General features: G+C 41.5%; 3 protein-coding genes across 8 annotated transcripts; 2 read left to right on the top strand and 1 right to left on the bottom strand.

Moving 5' to 3' along the window:
• Nucleotides 1-318: 318 nt before the first annotated feature.
• On the bottom strand, nt 319-2,766 carry fam167b (family with sequence similarity 167 member B). The gene is made up of 2 exons (XM_078277510.1): nt 2,378-2,766; nt 319-1,976 (listed from the first exon to the last, which is right to left on the bottom strand). Exons 1-2 carry the CDS (start codon nt 2,675-2,677, stop codon nt 1,713-1,715), a joined length of 564 nt encoding a protein of 187 aa, XP_078133636.1. The 5' UTR covers nt 2,678-2,766; the 3' UTR covers nt 319-1,712.
• Nucleotides 1,948-11,676, top strand: LOC144535187 (myotubularin-related protein 9). Of its 5 annotated transcripts, none has more exons than XM_078277503.1 (11): nt 3,243-4,021; nt 4,346-4,405; nt 4,859-4,967; nt 5,143-5,218; nt 7,236-7,409; nt 7,488-7,705; nt 7,799-7,960; nt 9,425-9,566; nt 10,647-10,867; nt 10,980-11,131; nt 11,321-11,676. In XM_078277503.1, exons 1-11 carry the CDS (start codon nt 3,868-3,870, stop codon nt 11,419-11,421), a joined length of 1,569 nt encoding a protein of 522 aa, XP_078133629.1. In that variant the 5' UTR covers nt 3,243-3,867; the 3' UTR covers nt 11,422-11,676. The 5 variants fall into 5 exon arrangements, with proteins under 5 accessions (XP_078133631.1, XP_078133629.1, XP_078133630.1 ...); XM_078277501.1 differs by having other exon boundaries at nt 3,259-4,021; nt 5,093-5,218; nt 11,321-11,675; XM_078277505.1 differs by lacking the exons at nt 3,243-4,021; nt 4,346-4,405 and adding an exon at nt 1,948-2,084 and having other exon boundaries at nt 5,093-5,218.
• A 172-nt stretch (nt 11,677-11,848) lies between these two features.
• Nucleotides 11,849-15,907, top strand: tdh2 (L-threonine dehydrogenase 2). Of its 2 annotated transcripts, XM_078277509.1 has the most exons (9): nt 11,849-12,177; nt 12,326-12,526; nt 13,112-13,154; nt 13,239-13,309; nt 13,483-13,632; nt 13,723-13,895; nt 14,001-14,091; nt 14,188-14,457; nt 15,004-15,907. In XM_078277509.1, exons 2-9 carry the CDS (start codon nt 12,340-12,342, stop codon nt 15,147-15,149), a joined length of 1,131 nt encoding a protein of 376 aa, XP_078133635.1. In that variant the 5' UTR covers nt 11,849-12,177; nt 12,326-12,339; the 3' UTR covers nt 15,150-15,907. The 2 variants fall into 2 exon arrangements, with proteins under 2 accessions (XP_078133635.1, XP_078133633.1); XM_078277507.1 differs by having other exon boundaries at nt 11,849-12,526.
• The last annotated feature ends 1,884 nt before the right edge of the window (nt 15,908-17,791 follow it).

Here is a 17,791-nt window from a genome sequence, read left to right on the forward strand (position 1 = left end):
CTGCACTCCGCCAAGGCATATTTGTTTTTCTGTTTGACTAATTACTGTATGTCCAACAATGTCTGTGGTTCTGCACATCCCTCTGGGGCCCCTTTCTTATGTTTGGATACACCAGGTCATGAATGTATAGTGGCAGGAAAGAAGGGACTATTGTACAGGATGGCTTTAAGACCTAGGATGGATGACGGGGATGGATCTGATTGATAGTAGATTGTGCATAGACACATGCACAGAACCCAAAGTTAGAACCATGAAAAGTTAGAACCATGTAATAAACAAATTTTAAATGCTAATAAAACATAATTCACAAGTGACATATAAATGGCAAAGTCTCTTTAATATTATGCTGTATGTGCATGAAAAAAAAATTACATTTTAAGGCATTTCTCTTTTACACTCATTTGTCAAATACATTCATATTACAATAGCATGATTTAAAAATAAAGCTAATAGTTAGTTTTTTTACATGTTACAGTTGCAACCAAAATATCACTCAACAATAATATCTTATTCTTCCTAGTTGTTACTAATAATATTAAGCTACATAATATGCATTTAACTTGCCCTAAACCAAATACAGTTGGTCACTGTCCAGCCATATATAGTTTCCAATTCGTGCTCTGCAAACAAAATGCTTTAGGCACAGCCTACTGGGTCCTGCCACTGCAGTGGTGAGGCTAAGGAGATATATTTGGTTTGTAAAGAAGAGGGGTAAAATTGCTGGAGGGTGACCTCCCACTTCCTTTGAAGGTAGTGGTAGGGACAGACAGTGCCCCAATGAAGGCTTCAACAGCTGGAATACGTTGCTGTTTAAAAGGACTCTGTTTAGTGTTGTTGAACATTTCCTTTTATCAGACCAGACTGGACCAGACAAGCCATCTTCATACTTTTTTTAATCCATAAAAAATGTTAGTGATGTAGGTAGTGGTTCCCAACCGTTTTTACTTGTGACCTCTTGAAAATGAAACAATGTTTACTTGCAACCCCTCATCACTGGATGTAACCAGTTCAACCAGAGGGCGGAAGAGATGAAATAATTCAGTAATTTGCTTTAAAAAGAAAAAAAGAAGAAAAAAAAGAGGTAAAGACTAGAGAAAATCAGTTTTTTTGTGGTTCCTTCTGATTTAGTTTGCGACCCCTTGTCTGGGCTCTGAACCCTAGATTGAGAACCACTGATGTAAAGTTATCTGACCTGTCTAAAAAAGCTCCCTCCTGTACTGTGACCATCAAGCTTCTTTTCTAAAGTGAGCTTCTTCTATAGCAATTTTTTTAGCAAGTCATTACTCTCCCTGTAACTGTTTTGCACTTCTTTGGCACAAGTAAAACTTTTTGTTTACAATACCAAATCACTGGGCATAAGATATAATGCTCATTCCTTCCTGTATATTTCAGTCTACCTCTAAGCCTTCATCTAGCTACTGTGATTAACATGACATGTAGCAAAGAACAGTCAACAGTAGAGCAGCCCGGGCTCCGTCCAGCAGGAAGGTGTGTCTGCATTAAGGGTATGTGCCCCTACAGGTCTGCACACTGAGGCTTCCTCATGCATGACCAAGGTGCACATTCATTTTCATTTCCACCCAGGGCGCCAATAGCTGGCAGCCACTCTTCACTCTATCAACAGCTCCTGATGAGGAAATAAGCCTAATATCTAGCCAACACAACACAGAGGAGGCCAATGGAACATCCTCAGAAACACGAATAAAGGGTTTTTAACACAGTGAGAAACGTCTGGAGTTGATGTTCATCTTGGTGAGGCCCAGGTGTTTGAGCGGGGTGGACAGGGCGAAGGCAGCCTTCATGGGGATGTCACACAGCAGGTCCGACTCCTCGCCACACTCCTCCAACTCGTATGTGGCATCGTCCAGCATCTCCTTATGACGGCCACACACCTGCTCCACTTTCAGCCTGTGGATCTCCACACGCAGACGGATCAGCTGGCGGGCCAGACGGTTGTCCTGAACCTGCATCTCCCTCTGAGGAGCAAGCGAGGAAGGGAGGTTGAAGAGAAAAGTGAGCATCAGTGAGATATCAGGAAATATGTGGAAGTCTGGATTTGGATTGCTCTTTATCCTCTTATCAAGGTGTGTAAATCACAGTCATGTGGAATGTATAGGGGCTGCAGCCTGAGTGTGAGAAAACACACATCATATTGTTTGTTTAGGCTGTCAGCACTGCTTACAGGCTGTCATGCTATCCCCTAATTTAAGTCAGGCATTCATGCCGAGCAGATCACTGACACCTGAAGAGGTGACTATACCTTAGAGGAGTAGTAGGAAGATAGACATCTGTTTCACAAATATGCATAGGGAACTGTCCACTTTTTGCCACATTATCTTATAAATAGATGGTTGGATAAAATAAAATGCTCACTCACCAGCTCTTTTCTGAGAAACACCAAAGCATCATCAATGGTATCAAAGCCACATATATTGCGCACAACCAGCTCTGAGTTCTCATTTCTCAGAATTGCAGGCATGGAAACGACTTGTCCTCCCGAGTCCGGGCTGTCTGCTGGGTAACTTTCCTTCCACGGTCGACTCTCAACTCTCTCTTGCCACTCCAGATAGGACGGTCTGCGAGTCTGCAACTTCAGCTTTTCTGTTAGTGCTTTCACTCTGTCCAGATCTTCGGTGTCCCCCTCGGAGGACTCTCCTCCAAACTTTTTAAAATCCATCGGCGCAATGATGAACGCAGTCTTTGGGGATTCACGTGATGTTCGCTTTCTGGATTAGCAGTTTGGCGATTGGAGCGCAACAGCTCATTACCTCCTTTTATAGGGAGATAAGCGCCAGTGACCGCCCATACCGCAGAGGACAGAGAGGCTGGGGTTGCCTAACAAGTAACAATAGTGTGGAAATGCTCCATTAGGCTACATGTAAAGGTCCTGCAGAGGTATTATCACCAAAACGTTTTTTTTTTTAAAGTAGCCTATCAAAAGTAAGCTGCATAAGATAGATAAACATGCTACATACAAAACTTACAAAATATGATGCAAAAAATAAACTACACAAGAACAGTAGGCCTATAAAAATAGTTAAATGTAGATACACTGAAATGCTGCTTGCACTCTTGTACATCAGTAATACCAATACAATAACATATTAGCCCATAACCTAGGCTATATCATACTATAGCCTAATACTTTGAAATGGGACATACTGCACGTGAGTGCTTTTACTTTAAAAAGGCTAGCCTACTAGCACATTGTGCTGATGATAATATGTAGGCTACAATTACTAAGTAAACTAACTACTAAGTAAAGTAGTGTCTTTACTTGTATTTAAGTATTTTTACATTGTGGTATTATAAGTCAAATAATACCCCTAAACTATGCAAATTGCTTGGGTCGTGATTTAAGACCAGCTTTCTACGTTTGAGTAGGCTATGCCGCCATCTAGTGGTCATGTATTATATGACAAGCACATTCTTGTCATGTGTCTCTCCCACTCTCCCCCACGATGTGCAAAACTTTTACCAGCAAACTATGTGACACATTTCAGCTCTGCTGCTATCTCTCAGGAAACGTGCACTTCCGTCTTGTGTAGCCTCAAGCAACACATCTTCGTTTCCAGAGCATTCTCGTGCCCAGCCACTTGTGTGAGGGGAAGGTGTAGCAACACAAAGAGTCTGACTATGTTCAGACAAAAAAATGAATCTATTTATATACTCCTTATCGTCGAGTACAACTGCTCTGCTACCCAACTAACTGAGTGAAGAGAGGAGGAAGCTTTCACTTTATTACAAGAGAGACGAGGAAGTGATTTGGCCCTAATTGTGCAGTAAAAGAAGTTCAGCAGCGGAGGGTTTTTGCTTTGTGACGTGACGTGGAGCTGATGGAGTTTTCTGAGCATATCAAGACCGCGAATGTGGAGGATGTTGTGCTCCGACAGCCGCTACACCCGCCGAGCAGAGGCACCCTGTGCATCACCGGCCACCACCTGCTCTTCTCGGACAGGGAGGAGGGCAGCTCTCGGCAGGTTCTGCTGCTCCTCAGGAACATCGATGCCATTGAGAAAAGGTGACCGCAACAAACATCTTATTATCAAGTAGTTTAATTGAGCAGTGCATCATAAAATCAAGATATAAAACAGCAGTTATTTGCTTCCATTTGTTTCCAAATTGCCAAAAACATAACATTTGATTCAACAGAATTCAATTAACATCCTTAATGATGTATTTGATTGCTTAATTAGAGCACTTAATATGGGTTTATAGATCTTTCTAGCACTCACAAACTTGGTCAAACAAAATCACACTACTCAACATGACCAATCAACATGACTGTCAGTGAATGTCTAATTAATGTTTAATTCCATCATCCTCTTCAAATCTTTTTAACCAGTGTGGAAAACCTTTTGGGCTACTCCTGCGTCTTCGCTAATGCAGGCAACAGTCAAAAAAGGTTGGACATCATTTGTGTTGCCATGTATCTGCTGCTCTTATTGCCCACAGTGCTGAAGGAGGACATTTGCTAACAAGATTACAGCATCCTCTCTTTCCTCACCCCCTGCCACACATGTCGTGTTGTGTGTTGCTTGCCACTTACAGCTTTTTTTTAGCTTTGTGAGAGCCTAAGCATTGCTGAAATCCCCTCCATGTATATTTTCGGTCAGCAGCAGAGAATAGGGGTTGCACACCCATTTCTCAGCAAGAGAAAGCCCCATTGACTGGGTTTGCCTTCCTTTTCAGTCAAACTTTCTACACAGCTAGTCAAAACACGGGCTGGTGAGAGGGGAAGTAGACACAGGGGTATTGTTTCAATTGTTTTGCCTCAGAATCATAGTGATGTGTGTGTGTGTGTGTGTGTGTGTGTGTGTGTGTGTGTGTGTGTGTGTGTGTGTGTGTGTGTGTGTAGAATATCTGTATCTTCAGGGACGATTACTATCAAGTGTAAAGATCTGCACGTGCTCCAGCTTGACATCCCAGGCATGGAGCAGTGTCTCAACATTGCACGCTCTATCGAGGTATAAGGAAATCTGTATTTTCTGTCTTACAATGCGATCTTTCATACTTTCTTTGAATACAGCGTTTCTTATTTGTGCTTCACACCTGATAACATTCTCTTTAATCCCTCTGTCTCATTCTCCAGACCCTGTCCTGTCTGGACAGTGTGTCAGAGATGTACCCTTTCTTTTACAGACCTTGTGATGCCAACCTGCCAGACCAGTGGGGTCTCTCGTCCCCTGAAAAGCACTACAGTCAAATGAAGGAACTTGTAAGCAACATATAAGACTCTGTATTTTACAAACTTGTTTCTGCTGCACATGGATGTAATTACACATGGACAAAACATATACACACAGTATCCCAACAGTGATCCAACAACCCCATGACAGGAAAATGCCAGAGAAACTGAATGCAGGGGTCAAGATTCAGGATATCCCTGTTGCTTAGCTTTCATTTGTTTTCCCTTAACTTCAGAATGTGCTGCACACAGCTTGAATTCGTGCTTAATGGACAGACGTCTTCCGCTGGGAATAGCATGTTGCTATAGTGAGGGGTGGAACTTGAGGGCAGCATTGTTGGATATGTTTTATAGGCACAATGTTCCCAGAACATGTAGGATATCTTTAGTTTTCAAACAGAAGAAAATGGTTGGAGCTTGCATGTCTGCGCACATCCGTCCAGCTGATTCCTACCACTTCCATGAGAGTTGAGCTTTGTATAATGTGGTTTGTCAAATAGAGTTTAAAGGCAACAGCTTAACATTTTGGGAAATACACCTATTTACTTTCTAGAGTTAGATGAGAAGATTGATCACCACAATATCTGTCTGTTAAATATGAGGCTACAGCCAAGACATGGTTAGCTTAGCTTAGCATAAAGACTAGAAACAGGGGAAACAGCTAGCCTGGCTTTGTCCAAAGGTAAAACATCTGCATATCAGCACCTTAGCTCACTTACACACTATATCTCATTTGTTTATTCCAAACAAAAATCATATACACAACAAGTTTTATAGGACTCCAACTGGTCCAGAACGCAGCCGCCCGACTCATCACCCGCACCAAATGCTGGCACCACATCACTCCAATCCTAAAACAACTCCACTGGCTTCCCATCTCCCACCGGATCACCTACAAAATCCTGGTCCTACCCTACAAAGCCCTCCACCATCTGGCCCCCTCATACCTCACTGACCTCCTCTCTCCCTACCAACCCTCACGGTCCCTCAGATCCACCTCAGCCAGTCTCCTCTCCATCCACAAGTCCAACCTCTGCAGTTTTGGGGACAGAGCCTTCTCCAGGGCAGCTCCCAGGCCCTGGAACCCCCTCCTCCCAAGAGAGCCACACCTCTGAGTCCCTCACCATCTTCCAGTCCCGCCTCAAGACCCATCTCTTCACCTCTGCCTATCCGTAGCCCCACGCCCCCCCCTCCCTTTTCATCTGTGCCTGAATCTTTTGTTTTGTTTTGTTTTGTTTTGTTCTGATTCGTTTTGTTTTGTTTTGTTTTGTTCTGCTTCATTTTGTTTTGTTTTGTACCCTGCCCTGTAAAGTGACTTTGAGTCCATGAAAAGCGCTATACAAATTCAGTTTATTATTATTATTATTATTATTATTATTGTTAGATTATTTGCCGCACGATTTCTTGGCAGATAACTGTGGCCTCCTGGAGTCTTGTCGTTATTGTGAGGTTGCCAGGCAACAATCAGAGACTCCAGAAAACCACAACTTGTAATTTTTACAGTTCAGTTTTTACATGGGTTGAACCAACACAATATCACATGTTCATTAGTGAGCTTTAGCGTTTTTGCTGGTCGGCAGATTTTGTTTACCTTTACAAAGACACTTGAAAAGCGAGCTGTTTCCTTCTGTTTCCAGTATTTATGCTAAGCTAAGCTAAGATAACTGCCACCTGGCTGTAGCTTTATATGTATTCTACAGATGTAAGAAGGGTGTCGTTTTTCCGATGCTGCATGTTCTCATTCTGGGTGAAAATGTAATATTGCTGTTAGGTTTGGCCTCTTCTTTTATTTGCCCTCTAGGGTTTAAGAGTGAACAAATCAGCAGTGACCAAGTGCTATATGCAATAGAAGGTGGACCCACCCACGTTAGAGCTGTTTTCCTGTTTCCCTTTGGTAACCTTTGACATAAAGCTGTTAGAGTCCGCGCTGGGTCGTAAACATGAATGTGCTGTGTGCAGGTTACATGACTTATGTGTATTAAAGTTCACATTTTCAAAACCGTCAGTGTGACCAGACTTCATTGTCCTCTCTCTCCTCTGTTTGCAGCATGATCGGTGGAGACTAAGCACCGTGAACAGAGAATACTTAGTGTGTCCCTCTTACCCTCCAGCTGTCATCGTCCCTAAGAACATAGACGATGACATGCTGGAGAAGGTGGCCAAATTCAGACAGGGAGGACGCTTCCCTGTCCTCTGCTACTACCATAGGAAGAATGGCATGGTGAGGGGCTTTCATTTGTCTCCACTGCTAGACTGAAATTCATATATGCAACTAAACAATTGTAATCTAACTTGTCAGGTAATTATGCGCAGCAGTCAGCTGCTGACGGGAGCCAATAGGAAGCGCTGCAGGGAAGATGAGCAACTCCTCCAGGCTGCGATTGAAGGCTCAGACAAAGGTTACATTATTGACACACGCTCCAGTCAGCAGGCGCTGCAGGCAAGCATGACAGGCGGAGGGTTTGAGTCCAAATCGTGTTATAGCAGCTGGAAGAGACTGCACAGACAAATGGAGAGGTTTGTGAAAAGTATGGATGAGGCTGTTCACCATTTTATGATGTCCCATTAAACTAACCTACTTCAACTTATTGTCTTTCTATGCGTGTACAGGGGTAAAGCACTGCAGGAGAGTCTAATTAAACTGGTGGAGGCCTGCGGTGACGAGTACCATAATATGGACCGTTGGCTCAGTAAGCTTGAAAATTCAAAGTGGCTGTCTCACGTCCAAACTGCCCTGTCAACTGCTGGTCTGCTGGCGGAGTGTGTGGAGAGGTAGGACTACACCCACGCTGTGTCTCTGTGGTGGGATCATTACAGTCAGTGTCAATTTTATTCATATAGCACTTTTCGTTACACGTAAGCCCAAAGTGCTTTACTTTTTTTTTTGGGGGGCTTTTTTCCCTTTATTTCAGAGTGACAGTGGATAGATAGGAAAGGTGGGAGAGAGATGGGGGATGACACGCAGCAAAGGCCAGCAGGTCGGATTCAAACCTGGGCCGCTGCAAAGGCCTCAGCCTACATGGGGTGCACGCTCTTACTGGGTGAGCTAGAGGTCACCCCAAAGTGCTTTACATTTAAAACAGCATACACATTCAAACAAAGCAGGAATAGAAATAAGAATACACAACAAGTCAATCAACAAAAACAACAAAAAACAAGCTATACAAGTGTGACCATACAAATTCATACACACATACTGTAATTAAACAAATGCCTGAGAAAATAAAAAAGGTTTTGAGTTTGCTTTTGAATGTGCACACAGTTGTGACTGACCTCAGGTCATCAGGCAGCTTGTTCCAGAGAGCAGGACCAAAGTAACTGAAGGCTCCCCCACCGGACCTGGATCTTATTCTGGGTACAGCTAAAAGGCCTCTGCCTGATGACCGGAGTGTGCACTTATCTCTTGTCAAAAACATATTCGGTAACACTTTACTTGAAGGTATCTACATAAGAGTGACATGACACTGTCATGAACACATGACACTGTCGTGACACAGTCATGACACATGAACCCTAACCCTAATCATAACTTGTCATGACAAAAACCGAATGACACTTACTAAAAGAAGCGTTATGTCATAAATAGAGCTGGGCGATATATAGATATTATATTGATATCGTGATATGAGACTAGATATCATCTTAGATTTTGGATATCGTAATATGTCTTTTCCTGGTTTTAAAGGCTGCATTACAGTAAAGTTATGTCATTTTCTGAACTTACCAGACTGTTGTAACTGTTATTATTATTTATTATTATTATTTATCAAAAATCTCATTGTGTAAATATTTTGTGAAAGAACCAGTAGTCAACACTACAATATCGTTGCGGTATCGATATCGAGGTATTTGGTCAACAATATCATGATATTTGATATTCTCCATATCGCCCAGCCCTAGTCATAAACATTTATGACTTGTTTATAATGTTTATGACATGTTCATGACAGTGTCATGTCACTCTTATGTAGATACCTTCCAATAAAGTGTAACCACATATTCTTGTCTAAAGGGACAGTTTGGCACAAGACTTTTTGTCACTTACTGTAAAATTGAAGGGGAAGGAAAGCAAAGTTAAAAAAATAATCAAATATCAAAGACACATCTTACTGATATAAAACCTGTTATCAGCGCTAATAGAGAACTTGTAAATGCTTGAATAAATGCATGTATGACTTGTCTTATACACGTAGAGGAACAGGACTGTACTGTAGCACATCTATTGGTTTTGTCCAGGGACGGTCATTCAGTTCTGGTTTACGGCTCTGAAGGGAAAGACTCCACTTTGCTCATCAGCACTCTGGCTCAGCTCATCATGGACCCATACTGCCGCACCCTGGAGGGCTTCCTGGCTCTGTTGGAGAGGGAGTGGATACAGGTGAGTGTATGTGTGTGTACAAAAATGTCTAATTAGTACGCCTGAAATCATTTTTTGGGATACAAAAAAGCTAATCACATTAAAGGTGCTGTAGGTATGATTGCGAAGATCCAGGACTTAGCCAAAAACATCAACAACTTCTCAGTCCCTCCCCCCTTTCTGCTAAAGCCCAAAACGGTCTCCTAAGCCCCTCCCCCAACAAGGGAGAATGAATGTGTGTGCATGACCCCCCCGGCCCTGATTGGTGCAACTGAACAGGGAGCTGTGCTACAGGCTGTAGGTGGTGCCAGAGGAGCCGGACGTTTTTTTAAATGACCTGCTTAATGTAGTTCTACTGGAACATAGGGTCAGTTTCAGCAAATATGACAGAAAGTTAGTTTTATAAGTCTTATCTACTGCACCTTTAAATAAAGCTTAACGTTCAGGTTAACTCTTTTCAGTAGAATTAAGAACTTAAAGCACGCCCCAAAGTAAGAGCATATTGAATTGTATTACTTTTAACATTCACAGTTTTGCTGCGGGGCTGTCGACTGTTTTTCAAGCACAATCTCACATGTGGTTATGGCCAAATCTCTTACTGAAAGGATATTGCTCTACAGTCTACCCTTAACAGGAAATGTGCTTCAACTCTTGTACTCTGTTTCCAAATGTTTACCATCTCCAACAATTCTACCTCAAGTGCAGCATTTCTCAACATTTTAGGGGTAGCTAATTTTTGTGATCATCATCCTTAAATATTTTATAATGCACAAGTGCTCACTGTTTGGAAGCTTTCATAGCTAAAACAGAATTTGTTTTTTCTACACAATATTTTTCAACAAACAACTGACATCTCATGTTCAGAAGATTAAATCATATGGAGGAAAGTAGCTGTTGATGATTTAGAATTAATTAAAGACTGACAAGACTGAAGTACATTGACTAACCAACTTACAAAGTACAAGTACAAATTGATCAACAAGTCATAAGAGTTCAACTGTGCCCCAGCATGAGCCCCTTTTAATAAGTTGGAATGGCCACAGAAAAGGAATAGGTGTGTACTGTATGCATGTTTATATGAGCAAGTGTTCTTCTTTCCAGGCAGGACACCCATTCCAGCAGCGATGTGCCCACTCGGCCTACTCCCATGCCCGTCTCCAGCAGGAGTCCCCGGTCTTCCTGCTGCTGTTGGACTGTGTGTGGCAGCTGTGGCGTCAGTTCCCCCTGGCACTGGGCTTCTCTGAGGCGCTGCTCCTGAGGTTGGCGACTGAGGCCTATGCGTCCAACTATGGCACCTTCCTGTGTAACAGCGATCAGGAGAGGTCAGTCGCACTTCACAGTTGGGGAATTGATGGTTGACAAAGCTCAACAGTTTCATTCTTACAAACAATCTTTACGTCCAAGGTGACATTTCACCTCACTTTTCCCTCTCAGGTGTGTTCTAGGACTGAAGGAGAACACTCACTGTTTGTTCCAGGCACTGTTGAGGCCCAGGGAGAGAGACTGCTACTCTAACCCCTTGTATGAACACACTGAGCTGGCAATCTGGCCCTCAGTCCACCCTCAGTCCCTACAGCTTTGGAGAGGTGATGTATTCAAACATGATCTCATTTAATTTTTTCTTCCTGTGGTTACTTTCAGCAGAGATGCTCATTCAACATCCTCTAATGTAAGCCCAATGCTTTCATTATTTAGAGTTGTATGCTAACTTTGATCATTCTGGGATTTTACTTATTAAGCGTTGACGCTGACTTAAGCCCATGTTTTATCCTAAGGCTTTTTTCTGAGGCGGACCCCACAGGCTCGTCACCTTGAAGAGGTTCAGGAGGAAATAAGGAACATGGTCTTTAAGTGGGGGAAACTGGCGCTCAGCTGATGCCCTGTCAGTACGTGAAGGAGTCAAGATGTTCAGCCTGAACATGTAGAACATGTTTTTAGGAGGAATGTTTATGTGAAATGCCTTTTGACTCTAGAATTGTTGTTTCAAATTTTGTAACAACTTGCTGTGTTTTAATGTACAGTGTTTTTTTTTTTTTTCTTTCATAACAAATAGTATAAAAAAACATAATTGTTGTCATTTGATGCTGATTAGACCTCTATATTTTCACACCATATGTTAGGGCTTAACAAACTATATTTTTAATGTATGTTTGTTTTTATGTTTTGCTTGATAAAAAAATATTTTCTGACATAATAACTCTCATGGATTTTATGAATAGAAGAAGGTTGTATAACTGACACACCTCCCAGTCCTGTTAAGCTCAGCTAAACTCTCGTCACAATACAAATCCCTGTACACTGCAAGTCCGCATGTTTGCACACGCGGAGCTTTGCAAGCTGGAGACTGTAGTCCTGTTTAGTCAAGAGCCGCGAGTGTACAATGTGGACAAGAACCATGTAGCCCAGCAAGACTTTCCCTACATCTGCTTATTGATCCATTGGTTACTGGGTGAACTGAAACATTGACCAGTTGGACGGTAATCTTTTAATTCTGACACTTAAATGCCTCTTATCAGCTCTTATTTCGTGATTTAGTTCAGAGGAATACTTTTGTTTTACTAACCTAAGTTGCATCGGCTGGTTTTGGACCAAGAATCATCTGTCTGGGATTTCTGATTTTGTCAGCACACAGGTAAAAATGTTTTTTTTTTTTTTTGTCCTATTAAGTTCAATTTGTGTCTGTAATATTATTCTATTCAACTTGTGTATGCCCCCAATGATCACTACCACAATGTAGAAGTTCTGTGTCATCAGTTATGGTTGAATTTAACTTTTCTAAGGACTGCTACTGGACATGCAACCGGGGGTCTGTGTGCCCATTGCGGCTACGCTGGGCCTGTTTTGCCGAGGTTGTCTCAGCAGGGCGCGGAGTTTGCCCGGTCGCAGCATCAGTTGTTTGCCTAGGCAGATGAGCAGGTGGAACAGCCGTGAGACCTGCAGCCCTCCACCTCCTCGGGAAAACCCCCGTGTCCTCATCACGGGTAATGCAAATGCTATTTTCTGTCATGAACGCATAATAGCTAAAGATGGAAAGAAAGGTGGACTTTTCCACAGCTACACAAACACTGAACCTGTGAAGCTGCCATTGTTTTCTACCACTTTCATTGTGCAGCTACTGTTTTGTACTGTTGGCCGCAGAGCAGTTACAATAGGGGTTAAGGTGCCTTTCTCAAGGACATCTTTTCAGGGAGCTGAGAGAGTTATTGACTTCCAAGCAGATCCTATATTTAAATTAAACAATGGCATGAGTGGAATACTGGACACATGCTGTCGTTTTTTTCTTTTCGAGTTGTTTTCACTGTGGACCAGCAGCAGGACCCCATTTTGACTCATCACAATAGGGTGCGTACAGACAGTGCTCGTGACATAAAAGAGCCAATGAGTGACTGTGGGGAGAATAATAGTCTGCTGTCACTTTTTGTCCCAGGATAAAGCGTTGGAACAAACAAAAAGCTGAAGCGTGGTGCACCAAAAACATTGATACCATTTTCATACCAAACTCCAAACGTTGTCTTGTTTTCTCAGGACAGATACACCACCACATAAAACTTTGTCTATGTATGCAGGTGGTCTTGGGCAGTTAGGTGTGGGACTGGCACAGTTACTGAGGTGAGACATGTAGAAATTCCTGAGATATTAAAGTCAAAATGTGTTTGAAATTTTGAATGTCATCATATCTGTATTAATGTCTAGGAAACAGTACGGAACAGAGAATGTAATCCTGTCAGACATTAAGAAGCCTCCACCTGACGTTTTCAGCAGTGGTATGCAAAACCAAATCAAGTTCTTTTCACCTTCAATGTTGTGTTTTACTCACACAATTTACATCCTTCTTCAATTTACATTTAACAGAATGTACAGCTTATTTCCCTCCTGTTTAAATCATTGGTTACTTTCTTTTCATTGGTCTTTCCACCTTCTTCTCTTTTCCTAATAGGTCCATTTGTATACGCTGATGTGTTGGACTACAAACATCTCCGAGAACTGATTGTAAATTATCGTGTCACTTGGCTGATCCACTACAGTGCTCTGCTAAGTGCTGTTGGCGAAGCTAATGTGGCTTTGGCACGCAAGATCAACATCACAGGTCTGCTGAATAGATACACATTTACATGTACCACATTTTTAGGGATTTTTATGTTTAAACTTCACTTTGGATGTTCTGCTGTCCATCTAGGTCTTCATAATGTGCTGGACTTGGCCCTAGAGAACTGCCTGCGCCTCTTTGTCCCCAGCACCATTGGAGCATTTGGTCCCTCTTCTCCACGTGACCCAGCCCCTGACCTCTGTGTCCAAAGACCTCGAACCATTTATGGTGTGTCCAAAGTGCATGGAGAACTGATGGGGGAGGTGTGTCTATCTTACAATGCACATGAATACACATGCACATAGTATCCTGATACATCCATTCGTAAAATGTTAAAAGATCTCAATATTCTTTGTCTATTTCTTTAGTATCTCCATCATAAATATGGTCTGGACTTCCGCTGCCTACGTTACCCAGGTGTGATATCAGTCAACACACCTCCCGGAGGAGGAACAACAGGTATTGCATCACTTCACATCTACACATGCCACATCTATATTCAGTGTAATCAGCTCGATGTTATAGATTAGGCACTCCGGACCTCTGTCTTCACAGACTATGCAGTTCAGATCTTCCACGATGCTCTCAGCACAGGTCACCATGAGTGCTACCTGCGTCCCGACACCCGCCTTCCCATGATGCATATCTCTGACTGCCACCGTGCCACTGTAGAGTTCATGCAGGCTCCAGAGTGCCAGCTGTCTCTGCGTACCTACAACATCGCCGCCATGAGCTTCACTCCAGAAGAGGTGGCCCAAGAAATCCGCAAGCATCTCCCTCACTTCAAAGTCACCTACAATCCCGACTCTGTCCGCCAGACCATCGGTACGAAGTGGTACACATACCTACACACAAAATCTGTGTGAGATTGTACATCTGATTTATCAATGATTTTCTCACTTGTTCAAGGAGCGCTATATCATTCATGTTCATTCATACACAACAACACAGAAAGTACAATCATGAGAAATATAGAAAGACAATAAAACATCCAGAATTGGAAAAGTATTTGATAAATACATTAGGATAATAGGGATGCAAAATAAAATACAATTATGTAAAGCAGTTACAAGTAGAAGTGTGCAGGTTTAAAACCATATTTCTAAATTGTCCAAAAGGCACAATTGAGTTGATTGACTCTGTCTCTAGCTGTAATGACATGTTAACATGTTAAAGTGTGTGGCATTTTAAGAGAAAGCTACATCTGTACGGTTTTTAGGTCTTTTCTTGGATGGAACTGAAAGTAATGAGTTTTACTTTAAGTTGTATCTTGTTTTATTTTTTAAATGATTTGTGGCATTGATATTGCTATCGTTAAATTAGAACTGATATGATGGAAGTAATGTGGTCATCTTGCTTGTCATTTTGCAGCAGACAGCTGGCCCGTGAGGTTCGATGACTCTAATGCCAGGAGAGATTGGGGCTGGGCACCAGTCTTCGGGCTTGACACGCTGGTGTCAGACATGCTGCACTCCATTCGAGACAAGAGGAAAAGCGAGGGTTTGCCAGTCAGCTAGCAAAACCTGCTCCACAAAGACAGACCAATGCCCTACCCTTGACTTTCCTTCAGGTTGCATTTACCAACACTTCCTTTTCCTTCACTTTCACATGTTGTCAACCAGTATCCTCCGTTACTCTGGAACAGATGCTCTCAATATGCAGTGGACAGTGAGATGTCATACACATGCACTCAAACACACACATTTCAGTCTTTTTTAGGGAATAATATACTGTCAAACCTTCCCTCCATCTTTGTTGTTTTTAATCGTTATCATGGTATAAGCATCACTTTACACATGTTGCCTCAGACGGAACAGAAAAAGAGATTTCCAAATGCCATGTTAAACACATCAATGGACACAACGTTACAATGTCTATGGAACTGTCTAATACAATATGGACCAGTTGCACACTTAGGGTAACACATTTGTTGGACACTTTGATTCCAGGATCACCTGGAATGGCTGGCTAAGTTAACTCTGGACTGTAATGACTCACCGCGGATTCTGACTGTTTTTACTGGCAGTCTTTTATAATATAGTCTATCAAGTGAATATCACACACTGTATGCAATCCCATACCCTTGCTGTGGCATCTAATAGGAAGCCTTTATTTTTGCCTTTTTTTGGCCAGAAGTGTTATTTTAAATTATGATTGAGCACCAATATCAAATTAAGCCTTATTTACTGTAGTTTGCTTTGGAAAGCAATGTATAAAAATGCAGTGTATTTTGAATCAGACCTTGAATAATAATAATAAAAAGGATTTACCCAAACAGCAGTGATTATTGTAAATAGTTGATTTCGTATTCTACATAGAATGTGATTTTCCTACTAAGTAGGATGATGTTGAGGATAGTATTGTTATATAGTATTGATAGCATTGATTAGGGTAGTAACTAGATATCATTTTAAGGTAGGCCTACTTGTACTTCTACTCTACTACATTTCAGAGAGAGTTATTGTAGTTTTTAGTTAACATTTATTTCACCAACATAAAATAGTTACTTTATAAATTCTGCATACTAAATACTTCCACAAGTACACTTTGCTGATGATACTTGTTTAACTAAAGTAACATTTTGCAGAACTTTTCAAAGGATGTGGGGAGATCATTGTTTGCTGATGACAGGTTTTGTGGAAAAGAGGGAGAAAATGTTGAATACTTATAGTTAAGAAAATGCAAGAACAAAAGCAAAAGCTATGTTTAAAAGCTATGTTCTTCACAAGAAAGGGAATGTAATTTGAAACTGTATGGAAATAACTTGGAGAGAGTTGAGAGTTTTCGATTTTCAGGAGTGTATTTCGATCTGAGATTGACATGGATATGTAGTCAAAAAATTTAAAAAATAAATAAAAATTGATTGGGGTGGGGAGCTGATTTTGCATCTTTGAAATATATTTATGTAGTCTTAATAAGATCGAGATTAGACTACAGGAGTATATTATATGGACCAGCAGCTTTCTGTGCTGGCAGACCTGGATAGCAAGCTTGGGCTCTAAGATTATGTTTAGTATCAGGATAGAACCTCCCCAGTGTGTGCACCCCCAAGTTGATGGCAGTGAAATGCCATTGCGGTTACGTCAGAAACAGCTAGTAGCCAATTACTGGGTCAATTTAAGGGGACATGAAGATAACCATCCAACAAAAAGGGTGATGCAGACATGGAAGAAAAAGAGGAAATGAAAAGGAGGTTTTGGCTTGACAGGAGAGCAAATGGCAAAAGATATGTGAAGAGTTTTGTGCAACATTGTTGTGGCCTGCAAGACCTGTCTGGGAGTTTAAAAAATATGTCTGTAGATCTGGAACAGGAATAAGACCACAGATTTAAGCAATGAATACTATAGTTATAGGGACCATAAGTATAAAGACAGTGTTCCAATTGTTTACGGATGGCTCAAAAGACCCACAAACTATAAGCAACAGGATCTGCAGTTGGCGTGCTATCAAGGGGGATTTAGCAGAAAACATCAAGAAATGGTGACACAATTACAGAAAATAGGAAGAGTATTATCATGTTTAAAGTAAAGGCTCCATTTTAGTGTGGAGTTAGTCGCCAAGGAAAGAAAGTGTTAGTCTTTTGAGAGTGACTGGTCTGGAAAGAAGATTAATGGAAAACTGAGGGAGAGAGCAAAACCTGAAGGAGGCAGTAAGGCAACATTGTGGATGCCAACTGCCATAAAACATCAAAGAAGAAGAATAACTTTTCACAGTTTTATTTTATTCACAAACAGGTCAGGAGCCAATAAAATCCTGAATGGTGATATTTTTATAAGTTAATTATCTTGTGGAAACAAGTTATCTCATGCGCACAAGATAATTACTCATATTGTTTTTTTTTTTACTTTGTGCGCACAAGTTATCTTGTGGGAACAAGTTGAATATCTTGTACCCGAAAGTTATTTAGCTTGTGCACAAAAGATAATTTACTGATATTTTTTTTTATCTCACAAGATAATGTGTCAGTAAATCTTCGCGCACAAGATAATTAACTTGGTCCCACAGTGTAGCTATTTGTCTTGTGCGCATAAGATACAAAAAAAAAAAATCACCGTTCGGAGGGGCTTCGTAGGATAAAGGCCTACTAATGAATGTACCCCTCTTCTCCTCAAGCAAGTTATTACAGTAGATGTAGTGCTTGTTCTGTCCTGTAGAGGCG

Source organism: Sander vitreus, chromosome 20, assembly GCF_031162955.1.
Source record: "Sander vitreus isolate 19-12246 chromosome 20, sanVit1, whole genome shotgun sequence".
NCBI lineage: Eukaryota > Metazoa > Chordata > Actinopteri > Perciformes > Percidae > Sander > Sander vitreus.